The 15,030-nt window shown below is 37.4% G+C and overlaps 1 protein-coding gene across 8 annotated transcripts; it reads left to right on the top strand.

The window, feature by feature from the left end:
- The first annotated feature begins 1,216 nt into the window (after positions 1-1,216).
- On the top strand, positions 1,217-14,632 carry arfgap1 (ADP-ribosylation factor GTPase activating protein 1). 8 transcript variants are annotated; one of them, XM_065954876.1, is made up of 14 exons: positions 1,217-1,439; positions 5,579-5,649; positions 6,096-6,205; positions 6,620-6,791; positions 6,957-7,057; positions 7,154-7,240; positions 7,355-7,469; positions 7,565-7,621; positions 7,736-7,768; positions 7,974-8,003; positions 8,600-8,656; positions 10,098-10,157; positions 10,643-10,698; positions 10,819-14,632. In XM_065954876.1, exons 2-14 carry the CDS (start codon positions 5,590-5,592, stop codon positions 11,156-11,158), a joined length of 1,278 nt encoding a protein of 425 aa, XP_065810948.1. In that variant the 5' UTR covers positions 1,217-1,439; positions 5,579-5,589; the 3' UTR covers positions 11,159-14,632. The 8 variants fall into 8 exon arrangements, with proteins under 8 accessions (XP_065810948.1, XP_065810951.1, XP_020498031.2 ...); XM_065954877.1 differs by lacking the exon at positions 1,217-1,439 and adding an exon at positions 2,472-3,293; XM_065954879.1 differs by lacking the exon at positions 10,098-10,157 and having other exon boundaries at positions 10,649-10,698.
- The last annotated feature ends 398 nt before the right edge of the window (positions 14,633-15,030 follow it).

The raw sequence follows: 15,030 nt of genomic DNA, 5'->3' as shown, positions 1-15,030 counted from the left end.
CATGCATTGACTATTGGAACTCCTTACTAACAGGTCTTTCTTCAAGCACACATAAAACCCTGCAGATGATCCTAAGCGCAGCAGCTCAACTGGTCTTTAACCTACCCAAAACAGCATGTCACTCCGCTGTTCATATCCCCACGAGCTCCCAGTTACTGCTCGGATCTAGTTTAAAACCCTGATGCTTGCTTACAGTGACTTAAACGGCTCCTCTTTACCTAAACTCTTGTCCAGGTCCACACTCCCAACCTTCACTCTGTCACCCCCGTGGTGGAACGAACAACTAAACTCCACTCGATCTGCAGAGTCCCTTTGCACCTTTAAGAAAAAGTTCAAGACCCAGCTCTTTTATGAACACCTACACACTATTAGATAAGAAAGCTGCAGGGAAACTTGTTTACCACCTGGTCACTTTATACATACAAAAAACAATGTTGACAGTTCAATTACAATACACAACAAATAAATAAATAAATAACAAGGCCAGCTGGCAGAGTCATATGGGGGCGGCGCCTCGATTAAATTCATTAGAACTCTCAAGAACAGCTGTCGACAGTTCGATTGGACTATTATTATGGAAATGTACACAGTTACACCAGGTGTTTAAGATGGCATTCAAGATATCAGTGGCATGCTACGATTTTAAAAATGCATTTTGTTTAGAGCAATAATGGGCAAAAGCAACACTTGGTCTTACAAGGTAGAGGTTCAACATTCTTGATGTAGGCTATGTAAACAATATTTAGCCTAAACAATAAATTAACAAACTTTAAAAAAAAAAAAAAACACTTTAAAATATTCGAACTAAACAAGCTTTACAAATCAAGCAAATTTACAGATTTTGATGTCTGATTTTTCTTTGGTGTTATCTTTTCTATTTATTTTGATATGTTTTTGTTAAGTTTTGTTCCTTTGTTTATTAAGTCATGCTTAGTCGGTAATATATTTTGTACCTTACCTGTCCTGTTACAAATACATGTGGAAAAAGTAGGCTTTACCATGAAGAATACCACACCTTCAGAGCTGCTGCTCAGCTCCTCTGCTCAATTAAGAGAGTGTGTTCAATAAAAAAAAGAAACCTATGAGATGTATTTATTTATTAACAAAAGAGTTTATAACTGTGTTCGTGGTATGGATGACTTTAACATAATAAGACCATGAATGAGACAGAAAGTCCACTCCGCGCCGCTCTCTCCGCGCAGCACTTCTCCAACAAGCTCCCATGATGCTTTGCACTGCCAACGTATGCAAACATGAACATGGCTACCGGTGTGTGACATCAACAGTCCGTCGTTTTAATACACATTTGTCGGCGTTACAAAGTCTGTGAACGTAAATGTTCAAGCCTCTGCCGCAGCCAAAGAAACCTTCGTAGAGTTTACCGGCGGAGCCAGCAGACCCTCTGAAACCAGCGTTTCATTCCCTTCAATCACAGACAGGTAACGAGTCAGCCGGCTAGCTCCACAGCTAGCATTAGCATAGTCATTAAACGATAGATGCTAAATAATGTCCTTTAAAAAAATAATAGTTTTGTGAGTTGTCGTATGAAATAAGGTTTGAACAATTTTCTGAAGACTCACACCGCAATGTCACCTTAATGTGTTTTACATTTAGTGTTAAATGAAGTTGTAATCCCGTGTTTGACATCTGTAGCTGGGCTTGACACGACTGCAGTTTTGTGTGGTAACCTGAATTACTTAACATGAGTAATTGAGTTTCCTCTGGAGACACAGGTCATCATGACAGGACAGACATTTTAGACATGTTGAACTAATTATTACAAACGTATAGGCCTTGGTTTTTAATCAATTTTGATACACTGAAGAATATGTTATAAATGTAACCAGGAAGCAGCCTTGCTCTGGATGAAAACAACAGAGAACATTCCTGGTGTAAAGACTGAATCTTGGCAGTGAACAGAGACTTCTCTTTGCTGACATCTCTCTGTGTAACCTAAATGTCTCTGGATTTGTAAAGAAGGCCTCCCTGTGAAAACATCACACCTGTCTGAGACTGCACCTTGATACAGAGGTTGTACTGTATATTGTACTGATCCAGTGATGTTTGGATAATGATGTTAATAAAAGTAACACTTGATATTGATATGATAGAAATTTTAATGAGCAAGCGTTGGATTATTTAAATACGATATAATTTGATGTGGGTCAAACAAAGTTAGTTATTTGAACATGCAACCATGGCCCTTTGCAAAATGGTGATGTGATTTTTCTTTTCACTCTTTTCACAATTTTTTTTCAGATATTTTAAGTTCATCCTATACAATTTAAAAGTATACTACCTTTTTTATTGTTTCAATCACCTAAAAATCTAAATGAAGACCAGTACTTCTGGAGTAGCTTAAATTAAAGCAAACAGTCAATCACTGCCATTGTAATTTAAGTGAAAGTGAATCTTAGACCAAGGTAGCCATACATCCAATATTTCACTTCTTTTAACAAAGGTAGAGTCATAGCAGAAAATCATCTGTAGAGTATCGTTTGTCCCTTTTGTGCTCCTATCAATATTTACATTGACAGTCCGCCTTTTTTAATGCATGGCATTCCACAGGCGATGGCTTTCTCGGCCAAACAGCAGAATAGGGCTGGGCTTTTAATGAAGTTTCAATTTCAATTATAATTTTAGCTTCCCACATTCAGGAAAATAAGATAATCTACATTTAACAATGACTGTGCTGCAATGTTGCACTGATGATCATAGGTATCATATGGACATCATTACTACCAGAAAAACATAGTGGGTTTATTTATATTTCTTTATTATTATGTATTACTGACTGCTTGTTTATTAAAGTTTTCAGAATGTTAAAGTGTTAAGAGTTTGATCAATGCATGTGATGCAGATGTTGTGAAATCAATGAGTGATCATGTTTAATAATCGTGATCTCAATGTCCATCAAAATAGTTGTGATATGGATTTTTGCCATAATTGAGCAGCCCTACAGCAGACTAGTCACGTGATGAAAGCTGGCCTCTTTTTTCTGTTTTTGAGATTTAAGAAGCATGTGCTTTCATTTCAAGTCAATATACAAGCATTAGAAGGATGTCTCGCTGACTGTGTCAATCCTGCCCCTCAGTGTGTGTGTGTGTGTGTGTGTGTGTGTGTGTGTGTGTGTGTGTGTATGCCCAGAGGCTGAGCTAAGAGGAAAATAAATTCGAGCAAAATAGTTGAAGGAAAGAGGAAGAATTGCATTGCACAGAGAGGGCTCACTGTCATTATGGGCTGCTTCAGAAAACACCGGAAAACACTGGTGGCAGCAACATGACGCCTGCACAGTAAGCATTAAAAAGTTTTACCAAAACTCTACGCAGATGTGTATGGGCTTAATAATATAAGAAATAATAAACAAATCAGTGAATTATCTTTTTCCATCACATTACATCTGTCTGGGTAAAATGATAAGGGGATGATTATTCTCAAAGAATTATCTTCTGCTCCTAAATAATACAGGAGATCAACTGATGCCTCTTCAACCTGCAGAGGATCATTCATAGAAGACAGCTGTCACACTGTTTGTCACTAATAACAGAGACATGCTGTTCCTTAACATCAGTGATATCCCAGAGTCAGTGTAGTGGCAATGTTCTTAAATGTGTTACTGTTAAATGTCACTTAGATAGTAGGAGTCAATCGGTTGCTTATTCAAATTAAATGTCACAGACTCAACTCATAATCACAGATCTATTGACTTCTGTTTTCTGTTTATTTCAGTTGAGAGAGTCTAAAGTTTCCGTGACGGTATCCAAACTTAATATCTACACAAAGAACTTTAAACACGATCAAAAAAACTCTGTCCAACTTCACAACAGACAGAAGAGATAACATTTTATCACTTGTGCATCCCGCCCTCTATAACTGCTAAACTCCATAACCAAAATATTTGCCAAATATATGTACAAATAAATCAGTTAATTGGCAGAATTGGCAATACAAGTTTCTCCTTTTAAATGAAATAGTTCCAAATTATTAGTTCTAATTATCTCTATTATATGTTTTACTGGCGTTTATGGAAATCACTCAATTTAACCCATCAGTGTTTTTGTGTGTGATAGAAAAGCCCCAATGTACCACAAGACCAACATACAAGTAATGATGCATTGGATCACAAATCTCACGGATCTGATCATAGATTTTTGTCACGGATCGGATTGTTTTTTATGGATAGACAAAAAAAACAACAAATGATATTACTTTTCTCCTCCTCCGCTGACCATTTACAGCACTAAAAATCAAAATGCATCTCCTCAATTGTCTTCACCATAGGCTACACATTGCTACAGTTCTATAATCCTAATAAGAATAATACAAGCACTTCCATAAACCTGAACTCCCTTGTTATTTAGAAAGTGCTTTTAAAAATCAGAGTACAATTTATTGTAATCTGAAAATCAGCTTCATTACAATAGCAGTATTTGTTACCCCCCCCCCCCCATCAGGGACAGTAACTTTACAAAAAAAAAAGATTAGTACATCTTCTGTGAATAAAGAGTTTGCATGGATTTGCAGAAACACATTCTGTGTGTCATATAAGCTTTGAAAATGTTGAACAAGTAACACATGAAGACACATAACACATGTTATGTCTGAAGATACAGCTGCAGCACATGCTGTGTCTTCAGACATAACAAAGAAGGTGCGGGGGCTAGGGGTTGTATCTTCAGTTTTTGGACTGAGCACAGTGTTCTGTACAGAGTTTGTTTGTCTAAAGTTTGCAACTACGGACTACAGCTGGCTGTTGTGTTACTGATGATACATTTCTGTCTGTTGTCATCCGTAGCCACCAGTTGATACCTGCATGATAAATACAGACTCAGTGAGATGAAAAGGAGAAAAGGCGAAGCAGCGTTTGAACCAAGGAAACTACAATGAAACTTTACAACATGTTTCTGTGTGAAGTCCCACATAGCCTTTTCTCAACCTCTCATCACATGGGCTTTAAAGACAAGTCCTTGAAATTATAATTATACAGCCATTTTTTGTGACCTATAAAACAGGGTTAATACATGCTGTATAACAATGATTTTTTTGAAAGTTTTGTTAGCAGTAACTGGCAGTGACATCCAGTGTCATTCAGGGGGTTTTATAAAGCAGTTTTTTGTGACTGGGTGCAGCCTGCCGCTTTCATGCAATTGCAAGACAAGACACAGTTCATCACTTACGAGCCTGCTGTCTGAGTAGAACGTCCAAGTTTCTTCTAACAAATCATCCAAAGAGTTTTTTCTCAACACTGCAGCTTTTGAAGAAAATGGAGCAAATTCATGAATTGAAACTGAATCCTGTTAATATGAAAAAGAACACATCTCACATGTATTTTAGGTTGGACTCTTGAAGAGATAGTCCACTTAGAGATGGTGCTTTCAGCGTTGGAAAAGTGTTTGCATATTGATCTTATTTTCTTCAACTTTAGGCCCCCCCATCAATATGTAACTTGGCAACATAAATGTAATGAAAGAGTGTTAACCCACCCCCCAGAACATTTCTGAAGAGGTCTTTGTTAATATGTTCTTGCTTTGATAACTTAATGTTGTACTAAAGATGATCCTCTACAATCATTTTTCAGTTTGGGTCAACATGGCGAGTCCAAGGACCAGACGAGTTCTAAAGGAAGTGAGAACCCAAGAGGAGAACAATGTAAGTCTATAGCAGCTATCCCATGAGGCTACGTTTTTTTGTTTTCATAGATATAGTGTCACCTCACTGGTACCTCAAAATTCAAATGATAAGTAGCGGGTGATTGGAGGACTTTGTATTTAGCAGCTTTCCACTTTCACGAGAATTCTCTGCTTTTATCCGTGTTCCCCTTACGGTGAGAGTCATTTTAGCTTTGAAATTCCCTGCCAGTGGATATCTTGTTGGCCTGACTCTTTGGCAGTAACTTTAGGACAGATATAATGGCTGCCAACCTAAAAATAAGCCGATTATATAAATGAATATACAATTATTTTTAACAAATTAAATGATATACTTGAAGTAAAAAACACAAGTCTATATATTGTCTTTACATTCAAAAGTCTCAAAATGCATCTCTGCTAAATTAATTTTACAGATTGATAAATGCACTTTTGTGTTTTTTTCAGCTATGTTTTGAGTGTGGAGCTTTTAATCCCCAATGGGTCAGTGTCACCTATGGGATCTGGATTTGTCTGGAGTGCTCTGGCAAGCACAGGGGCCTGGGAGTCCATCTCAGGTAGGTAAAAAAAAGACCAGAAGAAGCCACACACATACACGAAAAATCATGAACTGAAGAGAGAAGCCAAATAAAGCAGGACTGTTATTGGCTGCCTTCTCTTGGAGGCGGACTAAGGCAGGCTCATGGTCCCAGCAGTGAAGGCCACAGTCACAGATTGGATGAGTTTGGTCGTTACATGTGGTGTTCCTTCTGGTCATTTTCACTCTGCACTTCAATTTATTTAAGTATTCTTAGTGGATGACATTGATGGCTGCATACTGTATGTGTTATTTGTGTGTTTATACTGTTTTTGTAAGAACATGATAAGATGAATGAGTTCACAGTGCTTTCATATGAACACATCTTCTGATGTTAAGTCAACTTCAGTGCATGCAAACATGTATTGATGCTGTGCTCTGCATCTGCCTCTAGTTTTGTGCGCTCTGTCTCCATGGACAAGTGGAAAGATATAGAGCTTGAGAAGATGAAAGCGGGAGGAAATGGAAAATTCCGACAGTTTCTTGAGCTCCAAGATGATTACGATCCCAGCTTGAACCTACAGGATAAATACAACGGCAAAGCGGCTGCTCTCTTTAGAGACCAGGTGTGATGTGCAGATTCTCTATTTTTAATGTTGAAACTATAAAACCTAAGTTTAGTTTCTAATCATAACATAATATTTCAAAAAGGACTTGCACAGCATTGTCTGATACTTCTGTGAGATTTCTAACTTATTTAGCAACTTTTATCTTTTTTATGTACCTGACAGGTGGCAACTTTAGCAGAGGGTAAGGAGTGGTCCATTGAAACATCCCCTGCCAGAAACTGGACATCTCCTCAACCTAAGACCAGCCTTTCATCCTCTCACCGGTAAAAGTGAAGGATATTTAACTTACTCCAGCTGGATGTATTGTCAGATATCAGGACAGACATTTAAGCAGTGAATTCAATGTTTATGTTTTAAAGCTCTGGAGGACCCGGACAAAACTCAGCAAAATCCGGAGACAAAGCTTTCGAAGACTGGCTGAGTGATGATGTTAACTCCTATCAGAGGTAAGAGCCCAGCACCTTTTCAAAGAACATGTAGGCCCTTCTTCTGCTGTATCTTTTTTTTTTTTTTTCTTTTTAAATAGCTGTTTATTAAAATATTTTTTAAATCATCTTCAGTGGAGGGGGCTACAGTGGGAATCAAGAGAATCGGTATGTTGGATTTGGCAACACAGTGACTCCAGAGAAGAAAGAAGATGACTTTGTGAACAATGCCATGTCTTCAATTTATTCAGTAGGTCACTTTATGTTACTTTGATTCCTGAATTGTAATTTAATTTCTACCTGTCCTCCCCTGTGACAGTGTTTTTTTTTCTTCTTCTGTGGCAGGGTTGGAGCAGTTTTACTGTTGGCGCTAGCAAGTTTGCTTCTATTGCAAAAGATAATGTAAGTGTATGCTAGCAAAAGATGCTGTGTTATGTCTGTTCTGTGCTTGAGCCAGTACTACTGAATAAAATAATGACTCTTATGTTTTAATCTCCTCTTGTTTCCATCCTTCAGACAAGTAAACTGGCTAACCAAGCAACCTTAAAGGTAAGATAGCGGTTGGTAACCTGTTACCAGCACTGCTTATAAAGCGGTATGATGTGTGTATAAAGAGTTTTGAGTAGTACCTCTTAATTAAGAAAGTGATCATGCAGAGTGTGTACTTTTGGATAGCTCTAAAAATGAAATGTAAACTTGAATCTGTAATAACTGTGTTACTACTTCAATATCTCTTTGCCTTCTGTGGATGTAGTTAAGGGGCTATAAAGCACCCCCAGAACCGGTAAAGCAGATAATAGGTGCATGGCGCTTTTTCTGCATCATGTTTTTATTTCTTTATTATTTAACACATAACCTATTATGTTATTTTTATTCAGCTTGTCAGTTTTTTTTTCTGCAAAGTTAAAAGGGCTAAATTTGTGAATACACATGCTTCTGCTTGGATGCATTAACACAAAGCAACATGTGTTTTTTTTTTGGTATGTGCACTTTGAGTTCCTGCTTAACTTATGAATGTCAGTTTGTTTGTTACTGTATTGTGGTTTGGGAATGATTGGTTCTCCATTCATCGGTGGCAGCTTTTGTATTGCCTGTTAACAGAGCTCTAGAGGTGTTATGGTTTGTAAAAAAAATAAACAGCATGCTATTTGGCATCATCCTAAATCTATAATGAAATATTTCAACTGTCCTTAAGCATAACCTGATGATGCCAGTTTGTTGAACCATTAAACCCTCTAGTGCTCTTTCAGTGTCATGGTGAATGGGAATGATCAGCCACCTCATGCTACTCTGCAGAACAAGCAGCTCAGTGTCTTGCTCTACTGTGAATGTTAAACTGTGTTTCATTCAAGTGAATTCTCCCCTCTGACTCCCAACTAGGCCACAGAGTTAGGACAGACATTAAATGAGAATGTTATCAAACCCACTCAAGAAAAGGTAACATTGATGTTTGAAGTTGTCTATTTGGTGGTGGAATAGAGCGCTTTAGAGACAAAATAACAGCTTCAGATGTGAATGTGCTATTTTCTACACTGCTTGTCTGTGCCACTTTATCTGCTTTATGCCAGCTTACATTAAATGACAAACGCTGTGTTTGAAGCATGCGGAACAGAAATCAAAGCTTTGTTAAACTCTCAGTGAGTAACTCAGCTGTGGGATTTGCAGATGCTAACAGCTCTGGACTGTTTATTTGGGATCAGGTGTGTTAACTTCAGTCAAGTCACTGGATAAGGCTTGGGACACATATCTCAGTATCTTAACATTTAAGGTATCCTACCTCAGCTGAAAACATTCAGGTTTCACCGACTACATGATTAATTTATGAAACATGTTACCAGCAGTTAAACTAGAATTGGAGGCCGTCTTCACATGTTAAGCCCCATTTATACCAAAAGGTCTAAAAAGTCACAGGGACACACTAAATGGTTCGTGTGGCCCATAGTTGACATCAATTCCACCACTGCCTGAAGTCCTGGGATGATTATCCAAATCAGGCTGAATTGATTAATGGAGTGTAGATCATTGATTAGATTTGCATCAAATTTCTAATCCCAATTTGAATCCTACATTAAAATCACCTTCAGAACTCAGCCATAAATGGCTACATGCATTAGGAAATCTTTATTAGATGTTGTATTTTCCCATTCATCAATATTCAATTCTTATTTTTAGTCAACTTGTCTGATCTAAGCAAAAAGATAACACACCATCGTATTGGTTTCTAACCAGTTTGATTTATTGCAAAGTTCTGTAAACATTATATGTACTGACCTAGAAAGCTTCAATGAGCAGTCAGTTGCTCACTGCCTTTGCAGATTTAATCTCTGAGTATTCATTCATAAATCTTTCGACATAAGTCCTCTTATACTTATTGTCAGTTAAACAGCTCCTTGATGTGACTTTGAAGTTCCCCTGTGTAACTGTAAAAAAACACGATGTGCAATAATAAAAATACAGGAAGATAAAACAAGAGTTAAAATAAGATGTAGTCACCCTGCTCTGTAGTGGTTAACTCTGTATGCTGGACTGATCGGACGTGCAAAGCCCAGTGACTGAAACTCTGCTTCTGAACAAAAGTTTTAGTCTTTTAATGTAGAGTTGGCATTTGGTGATTTCAGGTGTTAATAGTATGTGCTTCTGTAACAATCTCTTACTCTCTTGCAAAATGTTTAACTGCTTTACTTTGAACTGTTTTCCTCTTGATGAATAATCTTTAGCTGGACTCAGTTACTAAATTCTTTCTCATGTTGATAATCAACAACCTTGACAAAATGCAAAATTGCTTTCCTCGTAATCAAAACCAAATTGTCACATATTTAATGTTTTTTGTAAGGACATTGTTTTTTACAAGTTTGTAATAATGATTTGGCTCATCCAGGTGAAAGATGGCAAATTGCTAGATGAAATGGCCATCAGCATGTCTGGGCTGGCAAACAAGGTAGGATGGGCAGACATCTGCCACACTGTACACATGCAAAACCAGCCTCTGGAGGCAGGAAGGGCCAAAAAATGTCCACATCATTCCTGGGTCTCTTAGTCTACAGGCTGCATTGTAACCTCAAAGGAGGCTGGTTTTGCTGTGGTAATGAATGTTTGAACAATACTAACTTAATGTGATCTCTATTTTTCTTGCTGCCATTTTTAATCTGGTGGTGAGTACTCAGTAGTCAGCCTGTCTGATGTCTAGTGTCAGCAGATAGTCATTTGAGTGCATTTTTCTTATAACAACCTCTATTGCTAAAATTAATATTACAGCCTGACGTTTTGTGGATTGATTAAAGTTATTTTGATTATTAATTCGTATTTTTCTGTCAGATTTAGTTTTCTTATAAAGGTATGATTCTTTATTTTCACAAGGGCATGATTCTTTAGCACTGTAAGTGACAACTCATCATTTTGTCATCTAAAAATGTTCTCTCTTAGGTTCAGGGAGCCGGAGCAAAATTGACAAATCTCTTCTCTGGAAAAGCGGAAGATGGGTAATAAAAACAACTTAATGCCGTTTAAATCTCCCACTTGTAAAATCTTTTGTCTGATCTGATTTAATTATTTAACACATGAGCTGTTCAAGGATTTCTTATGGATATTTCTGTGCTCAGATCTGCTGGAGATAGCTATCAGAACATGGATGCTTCTGAGGGATATCAGGGCAGTTCTAGCCAGCCTGTTGCAAAGGACTTCTGGGAAACCTTTGGCAGCAACACCTCCTTAAAGGCAAAGAAATCACCCAGCAGTGACAGCTGGACCATCGCAGATAACTCTGCAAAGAAGAGTTCTGACAGTTGGGACAATTGGGGCTCTGAAGCAGCGTCCAACAACAAAAACAGCACAGGGGAGAGCTGGGAGGCCTGGGACAACAACTGGGATAACGCAGATGCTAAGACGAAGAAGAGTCCCGCAAAACCTGCCGAGGAAACCTGGGATAATGCAGACTGGTAGTGACCTCACAAACCATACATCTCCTCACCTGTTTCCTGCTCTGGCATTTCCCCTCCACCTCTCTCTCTCTCTCTCTCTCTCTCTCTCTCTCGCTCTCTTCATCTCACTGGCACTTTCAAGGGAAAGTGCTGCATCAGTTTGTCTCCATCCAAAATGTATTTATAAAAAAAGAAAGAAAAAACTAAGGAATCCCAGGCAAAGGTAGAGCTAATTATAAAATGAATACTCTTAAAATGTCCAACATGGCATCTATTTTATTGTAAGTCACCCTCTTCACAAAGAATCATGATAAATCTGAGTAGATCAGGTCATTAAGTAGTACTTCCTTGTCACCATAAATATACTACTGATGTTGGAGAATAAGCCTGTGTTCGTCTTGTATCATGGGTTCAATGACACTGGTTTTAAATTCCCATCATAATATGATGCATGTAAGAGAAGAGAGGACATTGTAAATATAAACCCTTGTAGATACATTGTGATTGACTGAATACTAACATTATCTTCTGGGTTCAATTAAATCAGTGGACCCTTTGGCTACCTTTAATTACAATATGTTTGGAAACACAATTAAATAAATAACCTATAGTTCAACTTTGCTATTTTCATTTTTGGAATACAAATGTGCATATAGTCAAGGAGTTGATGATAAATATTAAAAGTTAGAGAATTTATTTTCCAAATTTATCACAAATCCCCCCCCCCCCCAGTCTATTATGCACATGCTGACTTCAAAGTTTAACTCCAAATGGATGCGTTTAGGTAAAATCAAGAAGCTGCTAAAACCCTCATTCACACTAAAAAAGCTAAAAGGTACAGGCATTCTTTTAAGGAGATCTTAGAAATCATGTTTTTTCTGTTATGCAACTCCTTAGAAACTTCTAGCCATTCATGACATTGCTTTTTTTTACTTCATGGCTGAATATAAACTAAAGTTATCTTAATGAGCTGTATAAATGGAAAATGATCAAGCTATATGTCCCAGACTTTGAACAGTTCCCACGCATTCAATTCAAATAAGTCAGTGTCAGGATACCGGCCAAGTTTGTTATTGATTGACTGGGGGATAGGAGGGATTTAACACATGTTTTTCTATCATTATTTCCATGACCCTTTAAAGCTGGGTGATTATACATGAATTGAAACATGGTGCAGGTAAACTGTCAAATTCGAGTTCACACGGTCACGATCATTTATGCTTTCAAACAAGCTCACATTGTTCCATACATTTTGACAAACCTGCATCCTCTCATTGTGACAGTAAACAGTTAGCACTGGGTCATTATGAAAGACACATCAGCAATTGTTTCCTCCATAGTTTTATAATTGTATTTTCATGATGGAACATTTGAAATATTTTCATGAATTCTTTGTTATTGCACCTTTGTCATCGCATATTGTGAGGCGTTGGTGTCACACATCTTCACACTCATATGAGCATCTTTGTAGTGAAGAATACATGAGGTTTATAATATGCTGGACACTTAAATGGTCAGTGCTGTCAAACACTTTTTTAATTGATCTGATCTACATAGTGCATCCCCCAGTTTCATGAAACAGCAGCTGGACTATTAAACATGAAATCACTGTTGATGTTAAGGACTGGGACAATGTTGCAGCAGCGACTTTCCCTTTGTGGCCTTCATTTCTGTGTAACATGAGGTGTTTTGACTTTATCATTTTTATTAATCCCCCATTAGAGGAAATGAACGTGTTACAACAGCTCAAAAAAGACAGCAACAATAATATTTATGATAATGATAAAAACGAACAACCACCAGAAGTCTTTCTAACAATTCAAACCCCTTCAACTTAAACTAAACACACTTGAAACAATTCCAACTCCAGACATAGGTTTATATTAGTGTACATTTGTTTAGCTACAGACTAATATCAAACACATACAACGGTTAGGCGTGCAACGGATCACAGATCATTTTTTGGATTATCAAGAAGATATTTTTAATATCACTTTTCTACTTCTCACTAAAACACGACTGTAACTGTGCATTTTAAGGCAAAATGAATCCGACTTTTTTGTGTTGAAATTCACCACAACAATATTTAAGAGGACACAGGACTGTCTTCACATTTGTATAACGGATCTACATGCACTACATTAAGTTTTCTTTTCACTGTGACTCTACACAGGGAGTAATAGGCAGTTCAATTATTTGCATTACATGCATTCAGAACAGATCACAGATCAACTGGGATCCGTTGCACCTCTAATGCTTGGTGTGCATCTGAGACTTTGAGGCTTGGTATCTGTTATCATTGGCCAGTAGCCCACTATAGCTGCTCATAGAGCAGTGGAAGAGTGCAATACAACTGCTGGGTTTATGTTTGTTATTACTGTGTTATGACACTTTTGTTGTGATTCTATAAGGATTTCTCATCGGGCCTCATGATTGGTTTATATACCATCAAAGATTATATCACATGTGAAGGATACAATTTATTCCATATCCACTTCCTACCTCTAAGAAGTGTTCAGTTTACTGCAGTGGTTTTTTTTTTAAACTCTGAGCATCCTTTTTGACCTAGACTTAATATCAGGAGGTTTGATTTGACTTTGCTAAAAGAAGTGTTTAAGCAAAGCCACAAAGAAGAGTTTTCATTGTTATTATGTTTTCATTTCAAACAAGATTTAAAATAAAGAGATAACTTCTGGAACGTTTGTGTTGCTGTTCCCTGCAGTCATGTGCTCATGTGTGGTGGTATGTTACAAACTTTAAACAGCTGTGATTGCTGTCTGCTGATACTGATGTCAATGTGCCTGTGTGTCTCTGATGCAGTGGGGTGTACATGTCATTCACTGTCACAGATCAGTTCAAATGTTTTATTGTTGCCCATACCTTCTCTGTATCCCTGAAGCTTTATGACATTTTTTTGTACGACTGGAATACTTTGGGGGGGAAATATTTGAACAGCCCGGCTTTGTCTGTTTCCTGTAAAATGTTAACCCACCACTTATTGGTGAAAGACCTGTTGGGATTACTGATACACTCGATTCATGGAATAACTGCACAATGTAATATTGATGGACTTGTATCCCATTGGTTCTAATGTAAGGTGAATACATTTTTTAGAAATCCAATGTTATTTACCTGTAATTCTGAACTTAAACTTTCCAGAGCAGCAGTTGAGCTCAGTGTCTGTGCCTGTCAAACATTTCAGATTGGGGTATGTTGTGTTTGTTGCTCAGACTATTGTGTCAGAAATACTATTTTTGATTTCATGCATGAGCTGTGACGTGGTGCTTAAAAACATTCAGCTGGTGTTTAATTTGTTAAAGCTGTTTCCTCCAGTGAATTTGAGTGCAGTTGTCTGCTTTCCCCTTCAATTTCACCAGCAGCCATCACATGAGGTGAGCCAGTGTTACCTATTCAGCTGAGGTTGTGGATGTTTTCCTGTACAAATGGTTTCTGTGTTGAATAAAAATGTATTGTGTTGTGGATGCAATGGAATTTACTTACTGCCATATGTGTTGCTATTTGTTTATCCTAATCAGGGGAATAAAGGGGTGGGGTTATTTTCAAATACCTATACAGAACAAATAATATATAAAGAGGACAAATAAAAAAAATAAAAAAACCTTTCTCCAAGGTCTTAGACAGAAGGATTATTCAAGGTTTGCCTGCTTCCATAAATATGTTTGGCTTTGAGATTCTGCAGCAGCTTGTTCAAAAGGGAAAGTTAACAAAGTATTGTTGTTTTTTTTTTTTTTCAGCAGTCGAAAAATATAAAGAGCAAGAGATGCTTTGGGTTGAGTTACTTTACTTGATTCTCCTCTAAATGTAAAAATGATAACAATGCAGTTCTTTTACAGATAGATGCATAGTACACTTGAACTGTTGTCAACTAACATT

The sequence above is a fragment of the Labrus bergylta genome, chromosome 5, assembly GCF_963930695.1.
Source record: "Labrus bergylta chromosome 5, fLabBer1.1, whole genome shotgun sequence".
In the NCBI taxonomy this organism is placed as follows: Eukaryota; Metazoa; Chordata; class Actinopteri; order Labriformes; family Labridae; genus Labrus; species Labrus bergylta.
Note: the sequence above shows the minus strand (reverse complement) of the source record. Positions and strands in the feature narration are given on the sequence as shown.

Bases quoted from the DNA above. Each gene is read 5' to 3' on its own strand.
- arfgap1 (XM_065954876.1), top strand. From the start codon at position 5,590: ATGGCGAGTCCAAGGACCAGACGAGTTCTAAAGGAAGTGAGAACCCAA. The intron at 6,206-6,619 runs GTAGGTAAAAAA...ATCTGCCTCTAG, and splicing joins GGCCTGGGAGTCCATCTCAG to TTTTGTGCGCTCTGTCTCCA. The intron at 7,622-7,735 runs GTAAGTGTATGC...TCCATCCTTCAG, and splicing joins CTTCTATTGCAAAAGATAAT to ACAAGTAAACTGGCTAACCA.